A 20839-nucleotide genomic window follows, 5' to 3' on the forward strand; every position below is an offset into this window, starting at 1 on the left:
AGGTGAATCCAAGCCCCATCCAACCTGGCCTTGGACACTTCCAGGGATGGGGCAGCCACAGCTTCTCTGGGCAACCTGTGCCAGGGCCTCACCACCCTCACAGGGAGGAATTTCTTTCTAATACCCAATATAAATCTACCCTTTTTTAGCTTGAGGCCATTCCTCCTTGTCCTATTACTCCAGGCCCTTGTCCCAAGTCCCTCTCCAGCTCTCCTGGAGCCCCTTTAGGCACTGGAAGGGGCTCTAAGAGCCTTCTGTTCTCCAGACTGAACACCCCCAGCTGTCCCAGCCTGGCTCCAGAGCAGAGGGGCTCCAGGTCTGGAAATTGCCCAAGAGACCTTCCCGAGCCTCTCCTGGAAGGGAAAGCAGCACCCTTGGTTTTGCCTGCAGGCCCAGGGGAGGGGCCATATCCCGATTTTAATCACTTGGGGGTTGCACAATGATCAGCTGCACCCTGAGCCCTGCCTGCCCCCCCGAGCCCTGCCTGCAGTGCCGAGCCCTGCCTGCCCCCTGAGCCCTGCCTGCACTGCTGAGCCCTGCCTGCACTGCTGAGCCCTGCCTGCCCCCTGAGCCCTGCCTGCCCCCTGAGCCCTGCCTGCCTCCCGCAGCCCAGAGGTGACCTCCGAGGCAATTCCCAGTTCCTGCGGCCAAAGGACAGGTCTATGCCCCAGTTAGTTCATCTGCCGTGGCTGAGGTGGGGAGACTGGGACCCAGGAAGGAAGGGGGAAGCTCTAGTTTGTGGTGCTGTCGTGATGCTCCCTGTGACTCCCACCTACTGCTTCTGCAAACGTTGGGCAGCGAGAGACCTGGCCGTGCTGCCTGGGGGGAAGCCAACACGGTGGATGAGGCTCACCAGTGTTTGGGAGGCCACCACACGGCTCCCAGACCTGCCTCAGGTGCCAGCAGAGGTGTCCTGGCTGCTGCCAACTGCTGCATGGGACAGAGAAGCTGCTCAACCCCACAGGTACCGTGGTGCTGTGTCCTACCTCTCCTCTGGGGTGAGGTGTGATGGTGTCTCTGCTGGTGCAGAGATGGCTGAGCTGAGGTTCACAGAAATGTGGTGAACAAATCTTTCTTTGGTGTATTTCAAGCTTTGTTTTCTCATTTGGGACATTAAGGGATGGATTGCTTGGTATTTTAGCTCAAGATAACCTGTGTGTGTATACATTGCTGAGAGCAGATGTAGTAAGTAGCCTGTTCTGTCACATACCCTTATGATGCTTGTTTTTAGGGATTTGACATGGAGAACCACTGACTTCAGGGCCTTGTGCTCCAGCATCTCCTCTCCACAGCAGCTGGTCACTGCTGAAGAAGTTTCAATTTCTAAATCTCTGTATCTTTTAAGTGAAAGGTGTGTTTCCCACCTGTCAGTGGTTGCTGTTTCCCAGCAGTGCCTGTGCAGAGCCCATGCTCTGAGTTATTTTTCTCACCACGTTGACATCATGGGGTTGGAGGTTTGGGGGGTTTTGCTGCTGTGGATTGTGGCTGTGATGCTGGGCCTCCTTCCTCTACACTGCAGACAATGAGCTCTGGCTTGCCCTGTGCTACCCCTGTGTCAAGGCACAGCTTCACAGACCACAGCGGCTGTTGGTAAAGGGTGTTGCCTTGGAGGTGTTGCCCCCCCCCCTCTTTGGGGAAGGGTGTTGAATTGTGGTGGAAATCCAGTGGTTCCTTGACCCTGCCTGTTGGGCAGAAACCCCCTTGGCTAAACCCTGTGGCCAGTTAGCACTTAAATATTGGGGTTTTAATGTGCCTTACGGTGCCTTTCCTGTTGTGGTCCAGGCCCTGCAGCACCCTAGGATGCTTTGCAGGGGCTGGAGTGTTGTCTCCTCACAGCTCTTTAGGGCACAGCTTCACATTGCTCATCATCTGGTGGGTGCTGGGAAAGGGTCTAGACCCCCATGTCCCTGGGGGGGACATGTTCCAGAGCCCCCTCCCTCCACTGCCCTTGTGTCTGTGGGATGACTCAGCCCTGGTACTGCGGGAGTGTGGGTGGTCTGTGTTTTGGTTCTCACCAGACCAGCTCAGCTGACTCATCCAGGGTCTCACAGCACGTTTCTGCTCGTGGTGGTTTGAGTTTCACAGTGTGACACACATCTGTCCCACAGCCAACCTGCCCAGACACCTCCTTCCTTCCCTCTGCCAGTGGCAGCATCCTTGGAGCACACAGCAAGGCAAAGCTGGGAACAGAGGTGGGAAGAGCTGATGTTGCAGAGGGTGCAGGGTGCCAGGGCAGAATCTCCCTCCCTCTCTGCATCCTTTACCTCCAGCAGTAGAAACCATGGTCTTGCCATACGGGGTTGCAGTGTTGGGCTTGAAAAATGTATTCATGGAATGAGCACAAGGAGAATGTGTGGAAGAGAGTCCTGGAAGCACTGGGGTTCCTCAAGGCTCGTGCTGGAAGATGGGGGATCTCCCGGGAGCCCTGTGTGTGGCTGCCACTTGAGACCACAGCTATTCCCAGCTTCTTCCAGGGCCTGCAGTGTCCCTGAGGTCCCCGAGCTCCCAGAGCTGCGTGTGTGCCCTGAGCAGCTCTGTGACCAGGGGTCTGTCCCTGCTGAGTGTCCGGGGGGGATGTGAGCAGGGACAGCACTGCCTTGGAGCTCTGGCAGCAGAGTTCATCTCAGGTGAGGAGTCTTAATATGCAACTTCTCATTTTGGTGCCAGTGACCATCTGGGTAATTGTCTTTGTCCTGCCCGATGGGGCTTTAAATATTTTTGCCTGCATTGTGAAGGATTGGACATGATCTGCTTTGTCAGTCATCTTGCTTTCCTGAAATAAGTCAAAGTATTTGTTTTCCCTCAGCTGTTATTTGGGCCCTGTACCCTGGCAGTCCTGGAGGTTTTAATTTTATACAACTAGCATTTTGTAAGTTTTAGAGGTTTGTTTTGACTTTGTTTTAATTAAATTGCTATAACCTGGGGGAAATCTTTTGGCTTCACTTAAATGGAAAGCCTTATTCCGAGTAAATCCAACATCCCTGTCTAGCTGGTGATTGTGCTGTTCAGAGTTTTGACAGGAAAAGTTAAAATTTGACTCCGGGCTTGAAAGTTTGCAATCATTGGCTGCAACAGGCTCGGTGGCGTAAGAGGATTACGTTAATCTATTGTCTGGGAAAGAAGTGAGATTTTAATAGACTCTGTTTTGATGCAGAAATGGGATAGATAATTATTGGGTGAGAGGAGGGAAGGAAAAGGTTGGAAATAGAAATGGGAGCCTGGCAATGGAGCCTTGGCTGCTGAGGATGTCTGTGTCCCTCTGGGCTGTGTGCTTGGCCCTGGGGAACCCTGTGCACTTATCGGGAGGATGCAAATTCCCATGAGGTCTGACCACTGTCTCCTCCTGGACAACCTCTCCATCACACAAACCCCTGGCTGCCAGGCTGGGTCTGCTGCCCCTTCACAAAACTCCAGGAGAGCTTGTGTTGGGAAGCCCTGGGAAGGAGAGCTCCTCAGGACTGTGCTGTCGTGTCCCTGGGATCAGTGGAAGGACTTCATACGAGTCAAGGGAAGCTCAAGGTCACAGGTGAATAATTCCCCAGAGAGGCTGTTGCATATTAGGAAGAAACTCTTCCCTGTGAGGGTGGTGAGGCCCTGGCACAGGTTGCCCAGAGAAGCTGTGGCTGCCCCATCCTCCCTGGAAGTGTTCAAGGCCAGGTTGAACAGAGCTTGGAGCAACCTGGGCTAGTGGAAGGTGTCCCTGCCCGTGCCAGGGGGTGGAAGTGGATGGTCTTTGAGGTCCCTTCCAGCCCAAACCATTGTGTAATTCCATATTTCTCGGATTTATCCGAAGCAGGCCATGCTGAGTGCTGGAAGGGAGCTGGTTGGATGCTCCCCCTGCTCATGCTGGCGTGTATGAGATGACCTCCCATGGCTGACTGTTCATTTCAGTTTGTTCCCTGTCCAGCCCTGGTGCCACCCCAGGAGGGGTCACCCCACAGCCCAGATTTGCCCTGGGCAATATCCATCAGTCACAGGCATTTAGGAAGCTGCAGGCAGAATGAAGGGAGCAGCAGAGGCTCCATGAGCAGCCACCCTGGTTTTGCAGGTTCAGGAGGGGTGTGGAGAGTACAACACAAAGCAAAAATTGCCCCGTGGGTTGGCAGCTGGGCACAACCTCTCTGTTCCTTTTCTGCCTCTTCTTTCTCCGGCCAGACCACTGAGAGTCCCAGCCCCTTTTGGGAAGCCTGGGAGGTTGTGTCTCTCCCAGGATCCTTCTGGACACACTGTCCAGCCCACAGCTGGATAAACACACCCTGTGGGGGGTGAGCAATTGGCTCAGGGGTCGGGCACAGAGGGTGACAGTGACTGGGGTGACATCAGATGGGGGTCACTAGTGGGGCTCCACAGGGCTCCATCTTGGGCTCTGTGCTCTCCAACATCTCCATCCATGACTTGGACGCAGGACTGGAAGGGACACTGAGCAAGTTTGCAGATGACCCAAAACTGGGAGGAGCTGTTGAGTCCTCTGAGGGCAGGGAGGGCCTGCAGAGAGACCTGGGCAGATCCAAGGGCTGGGAATCACCAACCATGGGAAGTTCAACAAGGGGAAGTGCTGGATTCTGCCCCTGGGATGGGGCAACCCTGGATGGACAGACAGACTGGGAATGAGAAGCTGGAGAGCAGTGCCAGGAAAGGGCCCTGGGTATCCTGGTCCATGGCCACTTGGCCCTGAGTCAGCAGTGCCCTGGCAGCCAGGAGGGCCAACCCTGTCCTGGGGACATCAGGCCCAGCATCACCGGCCTGGCCAGGGAGGGGATTGTCCCGCTCTGCTCTGCCCTGGGGCGGCCTCACCTGCAACATTGGGGCAGTTTGGGGGGCACAATGTAGGGAAGATATTGAGCCATTAGAGAGTGTCCAAAGGAGGCAACGAGGATGGAGGAGGGCCTTGAGGAGAAGCCGTGTGAGGACACTGAGGGCACTTGGTGTGTTCAGCTGGAGAAGAGGAGACTGAGGGGAGACCTCACTGCAGTTCCAACTGCCTGGGCAGGGGCAGAGGAGGGGCAGGGACTGAGCTCTGCTCTGGGGGACCAGGGACAGGACCCAGGGAATGGCTGGAGCAGTGTCAGGGCAGGTTTAGGTTTCATCTCAGGAAAAGGTTCTTCCCCCAGAGTGTGGTTGGGCACTGCCCAGGCTTCCCAGGGCAGTGGGCACAGCCCCAAGGCTGCCAGAGCTCCAGGAGTGTTTGGATGATCCTCTGGGGCACAGGGTGTGAATCCTGGGGATGGGCCTGTGCAGGGCCAGGGTTGGACTCAATGATCCTTGTGGGTCCCTTCCAACTCAGCACATTCTGGGATTTCGTGGTTCTGTGACTGTGTGATCCTGTTACTCTGTGATTCTGTGATTCTTTGTGCTTGCTGAGGAAACCCTTTAACAACACCTGCAGGTCTGACCGAGGTGGTGTGGAGGAGGGGCTGCTTGTGGGGAGCCAGGTGTGGGAGGGGGCTGCTCCTCCTCGGAGATCCTCTGTCTGTGGGTGCAGCAGCCGCATCGACTGAGTCTCGTGGCTCTCCCAGCCCGGAGACTGCTCGCTCCATATTGATTATCATTTTTTTCCTGAAGGCAGATGAAGTTTGCTGGGCTCTAATTGCAAGAATAATTCTCCTTTCCATTTTCTGAAATCCTTGATCATGTTAATGAGTTTTCCAATTTTTGCTTCGGGTTTTGCCAGGGTTGGTCTTTAGGGGGAAAAGAGCAACTGGTGAGTGCTGAGCTGTGTCTGTTCCCAGGCTGGCTGAGGATGTGGGGATTACATATGTCCCAGTTTGTCCCACTGGACAGAATTGGCAGAATTTGGGGGTTTGCCCCCTTTTGATTTGAAAGAATCATAGAATCACAGGATATCCCAAGTTGGAAGGGACTCACAAGGATCATCAAGTCCAACTCCTGGCCCTGCACAGGAAAACCCTAAACCACCGTGTGCCTGAGATCATTGTCCAAAGGCTTCTTGACCTCTGGCAGCCTTGGAGCCGTGACCACTGGGGATCAAAGGAGTTTTGGGTGGATCTCCAGCAGTAGGGGGACAGAGCCAAGGTGATCAGGTATGGGCATGTTAGGGCAGAAGCAGCAGCCCTTGCTCCTAAAACAGCCCTGCCAGCTCCAAAAGTCCCCAAATTGTTCTGTCTTTGTTTCTCTTTTTGCTGTGTTTCCTCCCATCACCTCACTGTTGATGTTTTATACTTTCTTCAGTCCTTTTGAACTCAACAAACTATTTTTAGAAGGGATCAACCAATTTTCTTTCTCTTTTTTTTTTTCACTTAGCAAGTATCTAAAAGCTCCTGTGACTCCTTCAGCTGCCTGTGCTGCTGGCTGCTTTTTCCTGCCCTTATCTCTTCCCTGCAAGCCTGAGCCAGGTTTTTGTGCAGCCATCAGGGAGCAGGCACCAGGGCTGGCTGTGCTTTGGGAGGTAATTGTCCCTGTGTGTGCTGTGATTTAACTGCACAGTGCTGCGTGCGGGGGGAACCTTTTGAAGTGGGATGAAATGGATGAAATAACTTGGCAATTTCCATCGATCTGGGGGGTTAAAAAGGGAATTGGTTTTCACATGCACATCCCACGCTGCTCCCAAAAGGGACAGACACTGAGGAGCTGCTGCAGGTGGGTGACCAGCTCAGCCCTGGTGTCTCTGTGGTGGTGGCTGTGGCTGCCAAACAGACTGGATTTGGTGTTGGTTCCACCTCTGCTTCCTGGGTGCTTCTCTGGGAAGGTGAAATTTCATAAAACCCCAGGAGGGACCCACAAGGATCATCGAATCCAACTCCTGGCCCTGCACAGACACCCCAACAATTCCACTCTATCCCCAAGACCGTTGTCCAAACCCTCCTGGAGCTCTGGCAGCCTTGGGGCTGTGCCCACTGCCCTGGGGAGCCTGGTCAGTGCCCAACCACCCTCTGGGGGAAGAACCTTTTCCTATATTCAATTTAACCCTCCCCTGACACACCTCCAGCCGTTCCCTTGTGTCCTGTCCCTGGTCACACAGAGCAGAGATGGGAGCTGCCCCTCCACTGCCCCTTGTGAGGAAGCTGCAGACCCTGATGGGGTCTGACCTCAGTCTCCTCCAGCTGAACAAGCCAAGTGCCCTCAACCACTCCTTGTATGGCTTCCCCTTGAGCATTTTCATAGTTCAAGGCTCTCCCTGTGTAATTCTGTGCTGTTCCCAAATGCTCTAACTTGGGCAGCACATCTGGATTTGCTGCTGGAATTAGAATAATTGTGCTAAATGAGTTGTAGTGCAGTGATACTCCAGGCAAATGAGTAAATTGATGCAGTTGGCTTATGGCAGGTACCGGCCCGGCAATGTGTGTGTAATGCAATAGAGCTGCCAATTACAGCAAAGTGCCTGGTTAGGCTGAAATTACAGAGTCTCTCACATCCTCTGAGCTTTATTACAGCTGTGTTAAGATGTAGCACTTCCTGGAGGGCCTCACAGCTCTGCCAGTAAGTGTGTGTCCTCCCAGGGCTGTGCTGTTCCCTCAGGAGTCAGCTCCAGAAGTCTCAGGCCTTGTTTCTCCAGGGCTTTGGGCACCAGAAAGGACTTGTGATGGGCTGTGTCACTGTGGGCTCATGTTTGCACAGAGCACAGACACGTTTAGAGTCACGATGAAATGATTTGATGAATTTCTGATGGAATTGTTAAGGTTGGAAAAGCCCTCCAGGATCATTGAGTCCAACTGTTACCCCAGCACTGCCAAGCCCACCACTAACCCATGTCCCTTCACAGGGAAGAATTCCTTCCCAATATCCCATCTAACCCTGCCCTCTGGCAGTGGGAAGCCACTCCCCTGTGTCCTGTCCCTCCATCCCTTGTCCCAAGTCCCTCTCCAGCTCTCTTGGAGCCCCTTTAGGCCCTGGAAGGCTCCCTGGAGCCTTCTCTTCTCCAGGTGAACACCTCCAGCTCTCCCAGCTTGTATACATAGCAGAGGGTCTTCAGCCCTTGGAGCATCTCCATGGCCTCCTCTAGATTCATTCCAATGTCTCTTGTGCCTCTATTTCTTAAATCAGTTCATACTTGCATTTGACATGTTTCTTTGCGTGCACATGGTGATAATTGGTTTTGAACATCCTGTGAAATAATGTATTCCGATTTTATTTTTATAGCTATCCAACTACATTTGATGGTTCCCTGGTACACTGGGTTAACTGGAAGAGAAAAATAGGGCCCCAGTCACTGTTATTTAAAACAGAGTGGAAGAAGTTTATTTCCTAAACCCCAAGAATTAGTGCTTACTACTTAAAAAAAAAATGGTGATTGTCAAAATTCTTCATTATTGGCTCCGTGTGAGGTTTGACAGGGAGCTGATGTCTGACATCAGTGACCAATTTTCAGCAGTTTGGAAAAGTCCCACCCCAAACTCCTTTGAAGTCCTCATGGTGCTTCCCAGGTAACTTGGAGAAGCCGTTCCTTCCTCAGCTGGCAGTGAGAGAAATCCTTTTCATGAGAAATCCTCTTCCACCTGACCTGAGGGCACAGATGTTCTTGGGGATTAGGAATCTTCCTCTCACCCAGTTTTGGGGATCTCAGCAGGTATTTTTCTCTCTCATGAAGAGGGACTCTGACAACAGCAGATGGGAACTGGGTTACCAGGACCTACACACTCCTTCCCCTGCCGTGAAATGGTCCTTTTGGCCACAGGACATCCTGGGATCAGTAGGCAGCAGTGCCTTCTGCTCCAGGCTCTGTTCCTGATGAACTGCCCAGGCCCTGGCTCCTCCTTTGGCCAGTCTGGCTGCTTTTCTAGACTGTTCTGCTGTTGTCAGTTCTTTAATGTCCCACCTGCCGTCTAGGACTGCACTCGTGCATCCTGCTGGACTCTGTCCTCCACACTGCTGGAAGACCTCAGTTGCTGCTCTCCAGGTATCAGCCAGCCTGGGAAAGGGCCATGTGGGAAGGGAGCCTTAAACCAGGCAAGGTTTTGCTTGTAGACATGGGGTGGCTGCTCCCAGCATGGCTTAACTCTGCCTTACCTGCTTCCCCCAAACACGGGGAGGTTGGGTGCTGGTGAGCATCCCCTGGGCTGTGCTGGGTGAGGGATGAGCTGCTGGAAGCACAGCTGAAGGAGGAGCAGGATGGGTTCTGCCTTAGCTGCTGAGTGGCTCTTAGGGATGCAGCTCCCCAGAAGAGCCAAGGCTGAAGAGTGGCTGTGTTTAACTGGTGTTGAGTGGTCTGGGTGTGGAGTGAAACTGGAGCCCTGGAGAAACAGGGCTGGAGTCTTCTGGCACTGTAGGAGCAGATGGAGAAGCTGTCAGCTCCAAAGAATCCCCTTTTCCTCCTTCTCTACTTCTGCCTATCCATGCTTAGGAAGTGTAATTGGAGTAAAAGCTGCTAGGGGAAGCCACAGAGATGTAAGTAGGCCTGGTTTGCTCACCCCAGGCTCAGGAACACAGTGACTGGGGGCCGTGAGGGTTCTCTGGGGATGGTGCAAGGGCCACCTTCCAAGGCTGTCTGGCTTGTCCTGCCATGCTGACTGGGCACAGGACCTGGCAGAGATGCTTCCCAGTTCACACCAGGGGTGTCTGACTTGCTGTGGGGTAGCTGTGATGATTTCAGCCTGGAAAATTATCGTGGTTGTTTGGAAGCTGAGCCCGGTGCCGGTTCCCATGTCTGCAATGGCTTCACTGTGTTTGGAGGGTTTTGAAACAGGGAATGTTGGTCTCTAGGGCCTGAACCAGTGGATGTACAGGAATGTGTGAGATGGACCCAGACAACCAGGCTGTGTTTGACTTGTGGGGGTGTTTTCCTCCTCCCAAATGCTGCAGCCAGAGGTGTGAGATGCCTGTGCCAGTGTCTCGGTGCTGTGTGCAGCCGTGCTCTGCATCCCCTGGCACAGAGTCCCAGCACCCTACTGGTGCTGATTTCTGCTTTAATGTCTCCTCCACAGCTCCTCTTAAAAATCAGTTTATGTCTCCTGCAAATTAAGCTACTGTTTCACTTACAAAGCATTTCATTGCCCTGATAAGTGGAAGCGGGAAGCTGTGCATCGCTGAGGACGTGGCTGCGAACCCCAGCAAGGCAGCTTGTTAATGTGAAATTAGAGAGGGCTCAGCAATATCTCAGCAGATTGCCTCTGCTGCTTCATAAGAGACACCCAGCTCCTCTGGGAGCCAGCTGGTGTGACAGGCCTGCCTGAAGGGCTGACCAGCCATTCCTTGAGCAGGAAGGGCCTGAGGGCTGTTCCATGTCCTTGGGGAAAGGAGGCAGTCCTTACCTTGCCCTAAGCCACCAGAGGAAAAGCAGAGGCTAAAACTCAGAGGAGAGATGTGTGAGCTTGTGCTGTGTCTGCCCCAGTGCTGGTTGTGCTTCCAGCCAGATGGGTCCCAGTCAGCCTGGTCCAGGGGACTGGGATGCACTGGGGAGGCTCTGGGGCAGTAATCCCCTCTGGAGTATCACTTTCTGGGCACAGATGGGAGTCTTTATGGAGTTGTCTGAGCCTTCAGGCATTACCTTCAATCCCACCACCCCCAGTTTATCCAGACATGGGATTTTATGAAGGCAGAGGTTCCTCCTGTTTGTTTTCCAAGTGCCATCATTGTGGGCAATGCAAGATGGATTAAAATTTGCAGCCTTGCTGGAGGCCTGACTCCCTCCAAGAGCTCTCCTACCTATTGCAGAAATGTGGGGTGTCCCTGGCCATAAGGTTGTCCCCCATGCAGCTGGAGTGCTGGGGAAGGCTGGCTTGATCCTTGGATTTTGTGTCCATCAATCTGTCTAATCCTCCTGCTGGTTTTTCTACAGTCTTCCAAATCGCTCTTTTGTCCCCAAACAATTCTGCTTTGCAAATGCCAAAGGAGGATCCCTGGGGCAGCATCGCTGCTCCTCTGCCCTCCCATCAGCTGGTGGGAGGAAAAGGAGAAGAGGGGGATTCAAATTAACTCCACTTATCCTCTCCACTTCTCCCGCTGCCCTGTCCAGCCCCTCTCCTGTTGCCTTGGCATGGCTCAGGAGCAGATAACATCACCTGTGCCAGGTAACCCTGCCATCCTCCTCCCCAGGTGTGTGCGTGCCTCAGCCCAGCCGCCTCCGGGAGAGCCGGCGTTGTGCCTTTTCCCATAGCAGGGAAACAAGAGTTTGTCCCCTTCTGCCTCCCCGTCTCTGATCTCCCCCTCGGCTGCTTCCCGCTGCCTCCCGCCAGCCCCCTTCGCTCTCGCCCGGCTCCTCTGACCTGCTTTGACGTGTTGCATTTCACGGCCCCCGGTAACGGAGAGCCGATGGGAGATAAGAGGGGTGACCGTGTTCCCGGCCCCCGCTGTGCCGCGGGGAGCCAGCCAGCGGATGCTCTGCCCTCTCCACAAACCCAGCGATTTTGGGAAGTGCCCTGGACCCCTCCCCGGCAGCGGTGGAGCCCATCGGAGGGAGAAGGTGGGAGACAAGGGGGGTGGTTGTGCGGAGCAGCGCGTAAACAGCTTTAATTTCCCCGGCTGGGAGAGAGGAGCGAGGCTTAGCTCTGCCCTCCCCGTGTGTGACCGGGAGGGACAACGTGCCAGGGGACCGTGTGGAGGTGCTGGCAGGGTCCCCCGTGGCCGTGGGCCCCCCCCGGAGCATCGCCAGCCCCCCCTTTGTGTGCGGGGCTGTGCCGGTTGGCTCCGTGTGCCGGGATGAATGTCAGCGGAGCGGGAGGCAGCGAGCGGGGATGCTGCAAACAAATTACCCCCCCGAAAAGCGCGGGCGGGGACGGTGGCTCTGCGGGTCACAAGCAGCTGGCGGGGGTGGGCGCCCGGGTGGCCGTGGGGCTGTGGGGTTGTGCTCCGCGGGGCGCACCAGGCTGCTCAGGCATTTAATTCCGAGCGAGAAGCTGAACCGGAGCCTAGTGGAAAAGGAAGGAAGGAGAGAGGGAAACGGGGCTGGGGCTGGGGAAGGGTTTTCGGCAGTGGATGGCCATCCCTTGTGGTGAGCAGGCTGCTTGCAGGGGATAGATCTAAGCAGGGAGACAGCAATGAATGAGGAGTTATTTTTTAACATGGCATCCGCACCGGAGGGATAAAAGGACATGCAGGTAGCTTGGGGCTCTGCCAGCTGAGTTAGCACCAGTTTTCCTTGTTGCCTCTCTTGGCATGGCTGGGAGTTGCCGTCAGACACCTCTTCCCTGGATATGCTTCACTGACTTCATCTGGCTCTGCTCCGTGGGGCTGGAGCGAGGTTTGGGTGGTTTTTTTTCTGAAGCCCTTGTTTTTCCTCCGCCCAGCTGGCGTCAGGCACTGAGGATGCAGAGACAAGTGCTCCTGACTCGGGGAGGGCTGGCAGGAGGATTTCCCTTTGGGTTCGCAGCGTCCCCGTGTCTGCTGTCTGCTGTGGAAAGGCTTTGTGCTGGAGCGTGCGGAGCAGAGCCTGCAGGTGATCTCTAACTGGATCAGTCTTGCTTGCTTTGAATGTCTGTCCCTCTCCTTGCACTCAGGTGTTCGGTGACAGGCTGGAAAATCATGGTAGGTAGGTGCTGCCAGAGGCTGAGGGTGCCTTCTGCTTTGGAAAACAGGGAGGGAGGAAACCTAGTGGACTCTGAATAGCCTCAGGAAGAGCAAGCGGGGATCCTTCACAGGAGGAGCAGTCAAGGATCCTCTCCACCTGGTCGCCACACGCAGTAGGAACAGACCCTTTGGAAATTCATCTGAACAGCCGATTTCTTGGGGTTTCAGCATCCCCTCCCTCATCCGAGGGCCACCACAGCCACCCCGGCCACTGCCCCAGAGGGCAGCTTCCTCCCCTGCCCAGCGTCACTCGCTGTGGGAGCTCACAGACCTGTGCCAGCACTCCCAAGGGATCCTTTCCAGCGGGCACTCTTCATTTTTCCCCCTCCTGCTTAACCGAGCTCTGCAGCCTTGCACTGAATCCCTGTGGAGCCAGCGGCCACTCGGAGCGTCCACCTGCGGCTGCCTCAGGGGGCCAGGACTTGGTACCCTCCGAATCCAAGGGGTCACTGTGGAGCAGCTGCGGACTGTCCGAGGAATTCCTGGCTGAACTCCTCCTGCCTTGTGCCGTGTCTCTGTGCCCCGCTCCCTCGCGGTGCCATGGGCTGACGGGGCACGGGGGGTGTAGCATGTGCCAGGGCACGGTGGGACACAGGGACACGGGCGGGCACACGCCCGGACGCCGCGGGAGCCATGGCTTCGTTCGGGAAGCTGACGGAGTACTTCAGCCTGAGGAAGTCGAGGCCGGAGCTGCGCTCCCGGCGCTGGGGCCGGCGGAGCGGGAGCTGTTGCTGTAGTGTCGTGGAGTGCAGGTACGGCGTGGCTGTGACCCCACTGTCCCGGGGCCTCCGTGCGTGCCCAGGGGCAGCGGGGTGGGAGGTGCGAGCCTTGGTGCTTTGCTTCCCGTTTGACCTCTCCTGGGGCTGCAGAGGGGGCTGGGAGCAAACCAAGGGCTCTGGAAGCATCACCCTTTCCTGCCTGGGGCTCCCAAGTGGCTCATTGCTGCAGGATGTCTCCAGCAGGCTCTGTGACCTGGCACCCCTGCCCAGGGCACGTCCCAGGTGTCTGTGTCACATCTCAGGTGTCTGCTGGGTGACCACGTGCAGCTGTACCCGCCTCTGTCTGGTGCTCTCTGTGTCGTGCTGCTGTGTCTCCACGTTAGAAGAGCGAGGTTATTGCACCAAAATCGCCCTTCCCTCCCTCTACCCCATGCAAAATCCTCAGCTGCACCTTCTCAGGTGAAGTTGAACCTGTATGTATGAGGTGCTGGCTGAGCCTCCTGGCATATAGGAGGGGTGGGGAGGGTCTGAGCTGTGCTCAGGGACAGGGTGCAGTGGCGAGGGGGGCTCAGACAGACACATGGATCATTGTTAGCTTGTTTGGGGCATGGATTGAGGGGGGGATCACACTGGGGATGGGGAGCAGTGGGCTGACTGGAAATCCCCTGGGATCGTGCTGCCGTTGGAGTGCTCAGGGCCATTGTGTGTGGGGGGTGCACACGTCCTTGTTTTGCGTGTAAACGCAGTTACTGCAATTAAGAAAATTGCTCTGTGCCTGGGTGGCTTCTCCTTGGGTGTTACAAGCAGCCTGTAGGACACAACTATCACTTGGTGCTGCTCTGGGCTTTTCCCTCTCCGTGTGGGCTCAGCCTGAGCAGTGTGTGCCCCCAAACCCTCCTGCTGACCTACACAGGGTGCTTCTGGAGGGTTGTGGGTCTATGTAGAGACACACAGGGTGAAAAATAGCACCAAGGAATCCATTCACCTTCTTCCCTGGTTGTTAAGTACCTCATACTCTGGAAGGGTTATTAAAGTATCTACAGAATAAAAAGAAGTTGGAGCCTCTCCTGCTGCTGTCCGTGCTGCTGCTGAGGCAGTGGGACGTGCTGAGGCGTTGCTGTCTCCCCTCTTCCCTCGGAGCTGAAGGAGCGTCGCCTCTTCCCCGCTCACTCGTTTCTCCGGAAACGCAGAAACATTCGGGGCTGAGCCAGGAGCTTTGTTCTGCTCCTTTTTGCCTTTGTGGACAGAAACCCTGGTTTCTGTCCTGAGGTTTTTGCTGTGCTGGTGCCGAGCTGGTGTGAGGAAGGTGAGTTCTCTGGGCGCAGCCGAGCAGGGCGAGTCCCGGGGGTTTGCTGGTGTGCAGCCAAGCATGTGCCAGATCTCTGGCCCGAGGGAGATGAGGAGATGATCCCAGGGCTCCACAGCCTGTCAATCCCCCATGCACAGGGTGCTACAGTCCTGGACCTTGGATTTTGGGGAGAGCTGGGTGGTTTCCTACATAATGGGAGATGTCATGGTGCTTTCTGAACTCTGGGATGTGAGCTAAAAAGTGGCTTTGCTGGCATGTAGCTCATGTACCAAATTTTCCATGAGGATGTACTGGCTGTGGATGTGGGGCTCTGAGCAGCCTTCTAGTGGAAGGTCTCAAGCACATGGTGACTCTTGGGCATGGTCCTGAGCAGGGTCAGGGGTTAGACTCGATGATCCTTGTGGGTTCCTTCCAACTCGGCTGATTCTGTGATTCCACGTTCCTGCTTGTCAGGAAGGTGGAACGAGATGGGCTTTAAGGTCCCTTCCAACCCAAACCATCTGTGTCTGAGTTCTCCCCTCGTGCAGGAATGTGGCTCACTGTGCACCAGCCGTGCCCGCTGCCTCTCGGAGCTCAGCTCCGTGTGGGGCTGGAGGAGGAGCTCCCCCCAGCTGACATGTCTCCCCGTTCCTGGGTGCCCTGGTGCAGCCAACCTCAAGCTGCAGCCCTGTTTGGTCTCCTGGGCTGTGCAGGTGCTCCAGGGCAGTTCCTCCAGGCTGGATCTGAGTGTGTGGACAGTGTTCCTGGTGTCCCTGCATCCCCCAGGGACAGGGCTCGAGTGCCCCCATGGATACCAAGCCCATTCCCTTGATTGCTCATGGTTGATTATGGAAGTAAAACGAAGCGTTGATTGAAGTGTGGGATACTTTGAAATCACTGTCACTTTTCAGCCCAGCTACTTGAGCTTCTGCTTGGTTTTCCCCCCCAAAATGTCTTACATTGAGAAGCCCCAGGAAATCTTCACAGCTGTGATCCAAAAGCCAACACAAGGCAGCTGCTGCCATGGCTGACCCTGTCCTTGCTCTACATGGTGCTTTTTCCAGCTCTATTGAGCAACTTTCTGCTTTTATTTCATTTCTTCACTCCAACGTGGGCAAATCAAGCATGGAAATAGGATGCTTAGCTCCCATATTTCCAAGTGCAGGGATGCACCAGAGATCCTGCACCCCAGGCTCAGCAGGGTGATGTCTGACAGCCCTGACCACAGCCCTGCCCTGGTCTTGCTCGGGGCAGCCGGGCTCCCACTGCCCTTCCCAAAGCTGGGTGATCCCCTGGGACCACAGGGAACAGACGTAGGCCGGTGCTCAGTGGAGAGGATGCACTGACTGGAGTTATTAAATTCTAAATATAGTGGTCCCACGCATTCTCATAGGACCTAACAGGAATCAGCAGGTGTGCAGTTATGGTTTTAAATAATCCTGCATTTTTGAACGACGCCTCCGGATAAAGCAGCGCGAGCGAGGTGGGGTGAGTGAGTCTGCTGGGCTGGAGAGTTTGTGGGTAGAGGAGGAGCCCAGCAGGAGCATCACCTCATCCAGGTGCTTTTGGGCAATCATGCTGCCTTCGATGTTCCCTCTGCTCTGCCACCACCTGTGGCACAGAGCTCTGTTGGGATTTGTGTTCTCTCAGCTGGAGGCTCCTCCAGCCCGAGCCGTGCCCGCTGTGCCCGGCAGGAGGGCAAATGCTCCACTCTGGAGCTGTGGCACAGCAGCTGGTGTTGTTAAATCAACGGGACAGTTGGTCCCGGGGCTGGGAGCCCCCAGGGGTGACAAGGTGTGACAGCGTGTCCCCGTCCTGGGGCAGGGACTGGCAGTGTGAGTGAACACTCCAGCCAAGCTGAGCCCAGGAGAGCAGGGGATTTGTTTGCAGCAACTTTTCTCCATCCAGCGGGAGCGGTGATGGACGAACCAAAAAGTGCAGCTGAAGGGCTCTGAAGCTGCACTGCTCCATGTGGGATGAGGGCCTGGAGCATCACAGGGATGGGGGATAAGGGGATTTCTCTGCAGGTGCCTGTGGGGGAACCACGGGGGGGCTGGGGGGGCCTGCTGAGGTTTGGGGGGTTGTTCTTTGTGTAACCTCACTGTGCCAGCCTCGAGGTGCTCGTGCCCAGCTCTGTGTTGGTAGGAAGGGCAGAGAGGATCTGCTCTGGCATGGAGGAGAAATGAAAAGGCAGGTTATATGAAATAGCTCTTCTCTTATTGAGTTATTTATAAACTGAAAGGTCTGGACAATTGATTTTGGGTTCCTGCAGCTTTTGAAAGTGGATCAGAACGTCATGGAAAGCCGTTGTGTTGTAACTGAGCTGAGAAAATGGCCCTGCTCTGCTCTGAGTGTGCCAGGGAGGCTCCAGGGCAAGCTGAAATTCTTGGGAGCGGGCTGGCACCTTCCCAGGCTGCTGTTTTCAGCCAGGGAGCTGGGCTGGCAGAGCCCTGGGCTGGGATCCTGGGTGCCTGCAGTGATTCTGGGAGGACGAGGGTCTGCTGTCATCTGACAGAGCTCACGGGTTTAGGAGAATTTCTCAAGGACACCCTTGGAATTGGTCTCAACAGGATGCAGGGGGGGCAAGCAGAACTCCCTCAGAATGCCAGTCCTATCACCCAAGTGGTGACCTGCAACAGTAACCAATTAATTTAAAAAAAATCCCAATTAAAAATCATTATAAAATCATAAGTCCTGTCCAGGGGTGGGTTTTGAAAGGCACTTTCTCCTCTAGGTGGGAACTCAGGGGCTGATTCGGTGGCTTCCTCTCTTGGCCCAGGACTGTTCTGGGATAGATCCACTCACCTGGCTTCAGGACGTCAATGCCTGTTCCCTCTTTGAGACCTGCCAAAGGTTTCCCTCCCCTTCTCTGTGCTTCCCAGAGCCCCACAGAGGGGCTTTGATGTGCTCCCTTTGGGATCACTGCCTGGTTAGGGAAAAGGAGATCTTTGGGATGGAGGAAGAGGAGGAAGAGACTTGTGCCTGGGTTTGGATCCTGCATCCTTCTCCTGGGGGAGACCTTCAGCCTTGGAAGCAGCAGAGCTGATGAGCCCTGAAAACTTGGGGGGTAAAGATTCTGTGTCCTCAGTGGGCTCCAGGAGAGGAGCTTTTCCCTGTCTTGGGGTGAGCTTGGTGAAACCCAGGGAAGCTCAGCTTGGGAAACAAGGATGAGAGGGGGTTGGCTCGTGCTGAGCAGGGAGCAGACAGGCAAGGTGGAACCTTTAGGGTTCCACTGCCTTTTTTCTCAGCACTAAGTTGGAAGTTGGCGTTAATTAACAATGAACTAAATTATGTAAGAATTATATTACATAAAAATTTCAACTTGCCTGGCCTGTTTTTGCCTGTGTCATTTGATAATGTCCAGCTGAAGGAACAGTGCTCCAGGTGATGCTCCAGCTTTGCACTCACAGAGGGCAGAGGTGGGTCCGTGTGTCCCTGTTGCTGTCAGGGTTGGAGCCTCTCCCAAGGAGCTGCTCTTTATAGTGGGGAGCTGTTACCTCCCCTCCCCTGGGGATGTTTTCCACACTGATATCCTGATCCATGTTCCTTGCTGTGTAGTTTGATGGGCTTTGAGGTGGAGAGGGGTAGTGGGGAATGTTTTCCTGGCAGGATTGTGTTTAGTTGTTTTTGGGTGCTTAAAAATATCTCCTCAGCTCTGGCAGCGCGTCTGTGCTCAAGCACATGGTTGTGATGGGGGAGAGAGGAACTGGCAAGTTTTGGGGCTGGAAAAGTGCACGGAAGGAACAGTTCCTGTGTTAGCTGCACACAGCATGAGACAGGCAAAGGTGGCAGGTAGAGATGCTCAAAGGGGCTTCTCTGAGGGGCTCTGAGAGTCTCTCCTACACAATTGCCTGACTTCTCCCACTTGTTTTTTGACACATTTTGAACAAAACCTTTCTGCTCCCAAATGACACATCCGTATGGAAAGATACCTGCATTTTAAAGGAGAAAACAAGTAAGGGACTTGGAAGTGTTTTGGGTTAAGTGAGAAGTTTCCACCTGAAATTAGTCAATAAGATGTTTGCAGCACTTGTATTCCAAACTGCCTGCTGAGGTGCCAGCAGGAAAACCTGTGTGGGTGCATGGACTCACATTTTTTGCTGTAACAGATCGTTGTAACCTGTTAAAAAAATCCATGTCCATCGCTACTGCATGAAAGTGGTCTGTGCTGGTGCTGGAAATAGATCCTAAGTCCAGTGCTAGTGACTCAGTCCATGGCCTGCTTCACTGAGGTGCTGACCACCCATTAATCCTGTTAACTGCAACAGGCAGTGAACACTCAGCACCTCCACAGCTTGGCTGGGCAAGAACATGAGAAAGAGCTTTAGGAGCTGAAATCTTCAGCCTCGTTCAGCTGGAGAGGCTCTGGGTCAGGGTCTCAGGGGGATGGGGGGCCTTGGGCTGCACAGCTGGATGTTGTGTGTCCTCAGGGGCAGCTTGTGTGCTCCTGGGTGAGGCTTGTTTGAAATGATGCTCCAAAGTCAGGAGCCCCTCTGCTCTGGAGCCAGGCTGGGAGAGCTGAGGGTGTACAACCTGGAGAAGAGAAGGCTCCAGGGAGACCTTGGAGTCCCTTCCAGTGCCTAAAGGAGGGTTATAAAAAGAGGGAAAGTGACTTTTTACACAGGCAGACAGTGACAGGACAAGGGAGAATGGTTTTAAACTAAAGGAGGGGAGATTTAGATTAGATGTTAGGAAGAAATCCTTCCCTGTGAGGGTGGGGAGGCCCTGGCACAGGTTGCCCAGAGAAGCTGTGGCTGCCCCATCCCTGGAAGTGTCCAAGGCCAGGTTGGACGGGGCTTGGAGCAACCTGGGACAGTGGAAGGTGTCCCTGCCCATGGCAGGGAGTGGAATGAGATGAGCTTTAAGGTCCCTTCCGATGCAAACCATTCCTGGCTCTGCTCTGTCCCACCTGCCGTGGTGTCCCAGCACTGAATGTTTGTGCCTGTTGGGGTCACTGGTGACTTTCAGCTCTTGAATTTCACAGCTGCCCCCTTCACCCTCTGAGCTAGTGGTCCATGATGAGCTGCAGGACCAAGCCCTCCTCCCCTCTGCTCTGTGCCAGCCTTTCCCCAGGCTGTGTGTGCCACGTCCCCAGTGTCTCACAGCCATGACAAGCTGTCAGACGTGAGTGGTTCTGTTTTGTGAGCAGAGTGGCAGTGCCACGGGAGGAAATGACATTTGGCTTTGTTTCTTGATTGAGCTGCCTGGGTTCTGTATATTAAACCTAAAGAGGCTTTTTAGCTTTGTTCTCCCTCGTTGTTTGCAGTACCAGGGCTGGAAACTGTCAGGAAGGGGCTTGGGAAGCAGCACGAAGAAATCCATCTCTCCATCAAACCTGTCCTTGCACGGGGCCTCTCCACCAAACCTTGACTTGTCCTGGTTTTCTGTGGAGGTTTCTGTGCACTGGGGGACACCTGGGTGCATTCCCAGTTCCAGCACCCAGTAACTTGCTGGTCTCAGCTCCGCAGAGCTCCCAGTGCTGCAGTGGGATGCTGGCTCCACACCCTCGGGGCAGGGGAAGTGATGTGCACAGAGCCAGGTGTGCTTGGGCCTCTTGATGTTCCTCAAAAACCTGGTCCCATGGCTGAGTGTTTAATACCCGTCCCATGAAAGTGCATGCATTTCTGGGACTTGGAGCTGGCTATGAAAAATTTCTGGATCTGACAGACTGGGAAAGCACATCCGAGCTCTCCGTGTCGTCTTTTGGGGCCATGTTGCATCTAAAGCCAAGGGGTGTGGTTTGTACCCAGTATTGTCCCTTTCTGTCTGGCTTTGGCCTCTTTTGAAAGTCAGTTTTTGGGCTGGGAGATGAGGTTGGGGGCTGCCTAATTTCTGCACAAGCTGCAGCTAATCTTTGCCTGGATTAGGCAGAAAAAATGGTCATCCCTTATTTCTGAATGGTACTTGGATGGGGTAGTGGGAGGAAGGGTAAATGATACTGGCATTAAGGGGAATTACATAGGTGGTGTGACTGCAGGAGACGTTTCCTTCAGCAGAAAGCCTTGGCCTGTGAGTCACAGTTGCTCGAAAGACTGTTTGATTCCTGATTCCCCCACTGTTTTGGCTCTGAGTCACAGCTGGGTGGGGGCGCAGGTAGGAAACAGAAGCACCAGCAACCAACCCCAGTGGGATTTGTGCACGGAGGGGGGAAGGAAGTGACTCCAGACAGCGGATGGGAATGTTAACAGCTTCTAATAAAAGTGGTGGCTGGCAAGGGGAAGGTTTTTGAATGGGGGTTGTCCCTGTGTGCCCTTCTCTGCCTGCTCCTGCCTGTGCAGGGCATTCCCGGGTGTGTGGGGACACTGGGAGGTCCCCAAGGTGTGTGGGGACATTGGGGAACCTCTGGGGTGTGTGGGGACACTGGGAGGTCCCC

At 54.7% G+C, this 20839-nt stretch overlaps 1 protein-coding gene across 4 annotated transcripts in view; it reads left to right on the forward strand.

Moving 5' to 3' along the window:
- The first annotated feature begins 11215 nt into the window (after positions 1-11215).
- Positions 11216-20839, forward strand: part of LOC113972527 (ankyrin repeat and fibronectin type-III domain-containing protein 1-like) — a 193194-nt gene continuing 183570 nt past the window's right edge. For 2 of the 4 annotated variants that reach the window (XM_027693716.1, XM_027693718.1), the window contains exon 1: positions 11879-13211. In XM_027693716.1, coding sequence (XP_027549517.1) covers positions 13093-13211 — 119 coding nt within the window. In that variant the 5' untranslated portion in view covers positions 11879-13092. Of the gene's footprint in view, positions 11357-11878; positions 13212-20839 lie in introns of those variants that run through there. The other 2 variants (XM_027693717.1, XM_027693719.1) reach the window with 2 other exon arrangements.

This window comes from Neopelma chrysocephalum, unplaced genomic scaffold, assembly GCF_003984885.1.
Source record: "Neopelma chrysocephalum unplaced genomic scaffold, ASM398488v2 Primary Assembly neopelma1_93, whole genome shotgun sequence".
NCBI lineage: Eukaryota > Metazoa > Chordata > Aves > Passeriformes > Pipridae > Neopelma > Neopelma chrysocephalum.